Source organism: Zeus faber, assembly GCF_960531495.2.
Source record: "Zeus faber genome assembly, chromosome: 20".
Lineage (NCBI taxonomy): Eukaryota > Metazoa > Chordata > Actinopteri > Zeiformes > Zeidae > Zeus > Zeus faber.
Window position 1 is genome coordinate 27,658,900 of NC_137207.1, and position 6,891 is coordinate 27,665,790.

General features: G+C 53.4%; 1 protein-coding gene across 2 annotated transcripts; it reads right to left on the reverse strand.

Moving 5' to 3' along the window:
• Positions 1–461: 461 nt before the first annotated feature.
• On the reverse strand, positions 462–2,895 carry LOC307246010 (trafficking regulator of GLUT4 1-like). 2 transcript variants are annotated; one of them, XM_080021779.1, is made up of 4 exons: positions 2,523–2,895; positions 2,133–2,446; positions 1,674–1,803; positions 462–581 (listed from the first exon to the last, which is right to left on the reverse strand). In XM_080021779.1, exons 1-4 carry the CDS (start codon positions 2,662–2,664, stop codon positions 565–567), a joined length of 603 nt encoding a protein of 200 aa, XP_079877905.1. In that variant the 5' UTR covers positions 2,665–2,895; the 3' UTR covers positions 462–564. The 2 variants fall into 2 exon arrangements, with proteins under 2 accessions (XP_079877905.1, XP_079877904.1); XM_080021778.1 differs by lacking the exon at positions 462–581 and having other exon boundaries at positions 1,089–1,803.
• Between the last annotated feature and the right edge of the window lie 3,996 nt (positions 2,896–6,891).

The following is a 6,891-nucleotide window of genomic DNA, read 5'->3' on the forward strand; positions in this document are numbered from 1 at the left end:
GTAGGCGGAGGTGCTCTTCGGAGGTGTTCTTCAGAGGTGGAGTCGAAGAGGAGGTGTTCTTCAGAGGTGGAGGTGAAGAGGAGGTGTTCCTCAGGGAGGAGGTGTAGAGGAGGTGTTCTTCAGAGGAGATGTAGAGGAGGTGTTCTTCAGATGTAGGGTGGTCCTCAGAGGTGGAGGTGTAGAGAAGGTGTTCTTCAGAGGTGGAGGTGTAGAGGAGGTGTTCTTCAGAGGAGGAGATGTAGAGGAGGTGTTCTTCAGAGGTGGAGTTGTTCTTGAGAGGTGGAGGTGTAAGGTTGGTGTTCTTCAGAGGTGGAAGTGTAGAGGAGGTGTTCTTGAGAGGTGGAGGTGTTCTTGACAGGTGTTCATCAGAGGAGGAGGTGTAGAGGAGGTGTTCTTCAGATGTAGGGTGTTCCTCAGAGGTGGAGGTGTAGAGAAGGTGTTCTTCAGAGGTGGAGGTGTAGAGTAGGTGTTCTTCAGATGTGGAGTTGTTCTTGAGAGGTGGAGGTGTAAGGGAGGTGTTCTTCATAGGTGGAGGTGCAGACTGGACTCATCCTGGGATCGATCTCAGGTTTTCACATTTACTGAAAAAAGAGAAGGAGGCGCATTAGAGGAGAGGTTCTGGAACGAAGGAGGTGAAAGAGCCGGTGGGGCAAGAGGTGGGGGTAGAGGTGAAGGAGATGGATGAGCTGGTGGAGATGAAGGAAGTGGAAAATTGTGGTGGGGGTGAAGGAGGTGGAGCTGGAGGGGGTAGAGGTGAAAGAACCTGAAGAGGTGAAGGCGGTGAAGGAGCTGGTGGAGGTGAAAAGGTGGAGCAGGTGGAGGTGAAGGTGGTGGTGAAGGAAGTGGAGGTGCTGAGGTGAAGACAGGAGAAGGTGGAGGTTGGTTTTGTTGGAGTCTCAGCTTTAAAGAAGGAGATGAATGAGGTACAATTGGTGGAGGTGGATTTAGTTGGAGCCTCAGCTCCACCTCTAGGCTCCGCCTTCTTCTCACTGTGTTATTGATTGAAACTACAGGCTGTTTAATTGATCCCTAATGGGTTCGAATCGGCCAATCACACGCGAGAAGCTTCTAAAGACAGGAAGTGAGTCACTTTATTCAACAAGATAAGACAGGAAGTGGTCTGGGCAGTGGACATGTTGAGACAGTACACACAGAGTACACACAGAGTACACACAGAGTACACACAGAGTACACGATGATCATTAATCTTCCAAACAGACCACCTGTGATGTCACAGCTTGGGGGTGTGTCCTAAGAGCAGCTCGGGGGGATTTCTGAGACATTTAATACAAACTTCACATCAACGGATCAAAGGAAGTGATTTGGACTTTAATACTCGCTTCATACTCTTTAAAGTACAACTATGAGTTTAGTAACTTTCAATTACACACTGCTGGTAATCAAAGTTATTACTAGTTCATGTTATGGATTAATATACATTATTCACTAACTGCCTCCATGTGTAATAAGGAGCTTTTATTTTGAAGGCTCGCTCGAAACTCTGCACCTTCTGATATGACATCATTCCGGTGACGTCACAAGCAGCTTCCACGGCGCCGCCTGGGGCCGGTTAAAAACACCGATCCACGCCGCAGTTTCCTGTCGGCTGACGGATGTGGTGGCGGAGACAGGAAGTAAGGCGGGTCAGAGGGGTCAGAGGTCGGCGGACTCACTGGCCAGGTTGACGACGCAGGCGACGATGATGACGCTTCCTCCGAGCAGAGAGAGCAGCGACAGCAGCTTGGCCACGCGGCCCAGACGCACGGCGCCGTCCAGGTTCCCCTGCTCCAGGCTGTTCCTGGACTGAGGGAGGGGGCGGAGCCAGCCGTCAGCCAATCGCACGTCAGGCGGGATCCAGACGACCTCGCTGGATAACTAGCGTTTCCAGTTGTATAACTAGTTGTCAAGTTAAGAGCATTCAGCAACGTTACTGTAATAACTATAATTTAATATAATAAAATACTTCTTGTTATTAAACAGAGTTTTCCAGTGTAGTTCTACGTAGCACCACCCGATGGTGGAGACAGAACTTCAGTCATTATTAACATTAACAGACAGCGGCCAGAGCTGTGGAATAATAATCATAATAACAATCATATTAATAATAATAATAATAACAATAATCATAATACCATGACGGAGTACACAAAGCCCACGATGTTGATGGGCCACACGGGGCAGAAGCAGGCCAGCACGGCCAGCAGCAGGTGGTCCTCCACCTTGGCGCGCTCCAGGGGGGGCTCGGTGGCCAGGCTGGAGTGGCGGGACAGCGAGGGGCGGGGGGAGAAGGCAGTGTAGCCGACGGACCCAGCCCGGCTGCCCTTCCGGGTCTTGGCGTGGTGCGGGCGGTGCGAGTAGGAGATGGAGTGCTGCCGCCGGGGAGGGGTGGAGACCACGAGGGGTGGAGCGTCCGAGGAGGCGGTCCCCTGCTGGGAGGCGGCTTCACCTGAACGGGGGCGGGGTCTGGTTGTAATACAGTAATAAAGTACCATCTGAACAGACTGTACTGCAGTAGTACTCACTGTTCTCCAGGTTCTCGTTGATGACAATGACAAGCTCCCCCTGGTCGTGGGCGTGGTGGGGGCTGGAAGTCAGGATCAGCTGGGGCGCAGGTGCCCCCTGGTCCAGCTGCTGGTCCCGGGGCCACAGGCTGGGGGCCGCCATGCTGGGGTCCAAGAGAGTCTGGATCTAAACCTGGGAGGGGCCCACCAACCAATTTATTATGATATTAAATGATGGTTGTTGCAGTAAATAGTTTATTTACATGAAGAACAGTTGACAGTGGTAGTGTGACCGGTGAACGCGTCGCGGCAGTTAAAATGTGTCGCGGCGTTTATGAACGCGCTGCGTTTTTAAGCGCGTCGCGGCGTTTTAAAAAGCGTCGCGGCGTTTTAAAAAGCGTCGCGGCGTTTTAAAACGCGTCGCGGCAGTTAAAACGCGTCGCGGCTGTTATAAACGCGTCGCGGCTGTTATAAACGCGTCGCGGCGTTTATAAACGCGTCGCGGCGTTTATAAACGCGTCGCGGCGTTTATAAACGCGTCGCGGCGTTTATAAACGCGTCGCGGCGCGTTTATAAACGCGTCGCGGCGCGTTTATAAACGCGTCGCGGCAGTTAAAACGCGTCGCGGCCGTTAAAACGCGGCGCGGCGCGTTTATAAACGCGTCGCAGCGTTTATAAACGCGTCGCGGCAGTTAAAACGCGTCGCGGCAGTTAAACGCGTCGCGGCAGTTAAAACGCGTCGCGGCGCGTCGCGGCAGTTAAAACGCGTCGCGGCCGTTAAAACGCGTCGCGGCGCGTTTATAAACGCGTCGCAGCGTTTATAAACGCGTCGCGGCAGTTAGAACGCGTCGCTGCAGTTAAAATGCGTCGCGGCGTTTATGAACGCGCCGCGTTTTTAAGCGCGTCGCGGCGTTTATAAACGCGTCGCGGCGTTTATAAACGCGTCGCGGCAGTTAAAACGCGTCGCGGCGCGTTTATAAACGCGTCGCGGCAGTTAAAACGCGTCGCGGCCGTTAAAACGCGTCGCGGCAGTTAAAACGCGTCGCGGCCGTTAAAACGCGTCGCGGCGCGTTTATAAACGCGTCGCAGCGTTTATAAACGCGTCGCGGCAGTTAAAACGCGTCGCGGCAGTTAAAACGCGTCGCGGCAGTTAAAACGCGTCGCGGCAGTTAAAACGCGTCGCGGCAGTTAAAACGCGTCGCGGCAGTTAAAACGCGTCGCGTCGCGGCAGTTAAAACGCGTCGCGGCCGTTAAAACGCGTCGCGGCAGTTAAAACGCGTCGCGGCAGTTAAAACGCGTCGCGGCAGTTAAAACGCGTCGCGGCGCGTCGCGGCAGTTAAAACGCGTCGCGGCCGTTAAAACGCGTCGCGGCGCGTTTATAAACGCGTCGCAGAGTTTATAAACGCGTCGCGGCAGTTAAAACGCGTCGCGGCCGTTAAAACGCGTCGCGGCAGTTAAAACGCGTCGCGGCCGTTAAAACGCGTCGCGGCGCGTTTATAAACGCGTCGCAGCGTTTATAAACGCGTCGCGGCAGTTAAAACGCGTCGCGGCAGTTAAAACGCGTCGCGGCAGTTAAAACGCGTCGCGGCAGTTAAAACGCGTCGCGGCAGTTAAAACGCGTCGCGGCAGTTAAAACGCGTCGCGTCGCGGCAGTTAAAACGCGTCGCGGCCGTTAAAACGCGTCGCGGCAGTTAAAACGCGTCGCGGCAGTTAAAACGCGTCGCGGCAGTTAAAACGCGTCGCGGCGCGTCGCGGCAGTTAAAACGCGTCGCGGCCGTTAAAACGCGTCGCGGCGCGTTTATAAACGCGTCGCAGAGTTTATAAACGCGTCGCGGCAGTTAGAACGCGTCGCGGCAGTTAAAATGCGTCGCGGCGTTTATGAACGCGCCGCGTTTTTAAGCGCGTCGCGGCGTTTTAAAAAGCGTCGCGGCGTTTTAAAACGCGTCGCAGCGTTTATAAACGCGTCGCGGCGCGTCGCGGCAGTTAAAACGCGTCGCGGCCGTTAAAACGCGTCGCGGCGCGTTTATAAACGCGTCGCGGCAGTTAGAACGCGTCGCGGCAGTTAAAACGCGTCGCGGCGCGTCGCGGCAGTTAAAACGCGTCGCGGCCGTTAAAACGCGTCGCGGCGCGTTTATAAACGCTGCGACGCGTTTATAAACGCGTCGCGGCAGTTAGAACGCGTCGCTGCAGTTAAAATGCGTCGCGGCGGTTATGAACGCGCCGCGTTTTTAAGCGCGTCGCGGCGTTTTAAAACGCGTCGCAGCGTTTATAAACGCGTCGCGGCAGTTAAAACGCGTCGCGGCGCGTTTATAAACACGTCGCAGCGTTTATAAACGCGTCGCGGCAGTTAAAACGCGTCGCGGCAGTTAAAACGCGCCGCGGCAGTTAAAACGCATCGCGGCAGTTAAAACGCGTCGCGGCAGTTAAAACGCGTCGCGGCAGTTAAAACGCGTCGCGGCGCGTCGCGGCAGTTAAAACGCGTCGCGGCCGTTAAAACGCGTCGCGGCGCGTTTATAAACGCGTCGCAGAGTTTATAAACGCGTCGCGGCAGTTAGAACGCGTCGCGGCAGTTAAAATGCGTCGCGGCGTTTATGAACGCGCCGCGTTTTTAAGCGCGTCGCGGCGTTTTAAAAAGCGTCGCGGCGTTTTAAAACGCGTCGCAGCGTTTATAAACGCGTCGCGGCGCGTCGCGGCAGTTAAAACGCGTCGCGGCCGTTAAAACGCGTCGCGGCGCGTTTATAAACGCGTCGCGGCAGTTAGAACGCGTCGCGGCAGTTAAAACGCGTCGCGGCGCGTCGCGGCAGTTAAAACGCGTCGCGGCCGTTAAAACGCGTCGCGGCGCGTTTATAAACGCTGCGACGCGTTTATAAACGCGTCGCGGCAGTTAGAACGCGTCGCTGCAGTTAAAATGCGTCGCGGCGGTTATGAACGCGCCGCGTTTTTAAGCGCGTCGCGGCGTTTTAAAACGCGTCGCAGCGTTTATAAACGCGTCGCGGCAGTTAAAACGCGTCGCGGCGCGTTTATAAACACGTCGCAGCGTTTATAAACGCGTCGCGGCAGTTAAAACGCGTCGCGGCAGTTAAAACGCGCCGCGGCAGTTAAAACGCATCGCGGCAGTTAAAACGCGTCGCGGCTGTTATAAACGCGTCGCGGCGTTTATAAACGCGTCGCGGCGTTTATAAACGCGTCGCGGCAGTTAAAACGCGTCGCGGCGCGTTTATAAACGCGTCGCGGCAGTTAAAACGCGTCGCGGCCGTTAAAACGCGTCGCGGCGCGTTTATAAACGCGTCGCAGCGTTTATAAACGCGTCGCGGCAGTTAAAACGCGTCGCGGCAGTTAAAACGCGTCGCGGCAGTTAAAACGCGTCGCGGCGCGTTTATAAACGCCGTGACGCGTTGACAGTGTTAGTTTGACCGATTTTAAAAGCGTCGCGGCGGTTTTCAACGCGTCATGACAATGAATTTAATTTATTATAATTTCATATTCAGTGAAATAAATGTCACAAAAACAAATAACTTAAAAGCTTATTAATTTCATATTTTTTTCTCGATCCCCAAATAATGTTTAACAACTGTTCAAATTTTAATTTATCTTCTATTTGAACTTTTTATGGAGAATGGTTTCCACCCGTCTCTCCCTCCGCCCGACTGTCTCTCTCTGTGTGTTTGTGTTCCAGGTGCCAAAGAGAAGCTGGAGGCGTGAGACAGGAAGCAGCAGAACGTCCCCTCGTAGGGAGTGATGCTGCGTTTCAGGGGCATTCTGAAAATAACGAGCAACCTGGAGCCCGTGGGTCAGATTTATAAACATCATATTTATTATTGTTCTATTTATCATGAATAAATATTATATATATTTGTATTAATATTGTTATTATATTTAATAAAGCTCTGATCCCCGAAGAACGAAGCAGAGTCGGTGTGAGGAGACAAAGAACACAGCCCCAGCGGGACATGAAAACATCTTAGATGATGAAGATGAATATTAATATGAATATTAATATGAATATTAATATGATGAATTCATCTCTGGACCAAACAGGAACTGACCTGAACGCTGCGGCTCACGCACGCGCGCAGCATCACTGGGAGACGGAGCTTCAACGCGGAGCGGACCGGGTCACATCGGGACCAGGCTCCGGATCTCCTCTGGTCCGGGACCAGGATGGTGCGTCTGAGGCTCCACCTGCTGGACACACACACACACACACACACACACACACACACACACACACACACACACACACACACACACACACACACACACACACACACACACACACACACACACACACACACACACACACACACACACACACACACACACACACACACAAAACCCAGAGACGCTGAGGTGGAGGTGAAGCGTTTTATTAAAACTGGCGCCTTCTTGT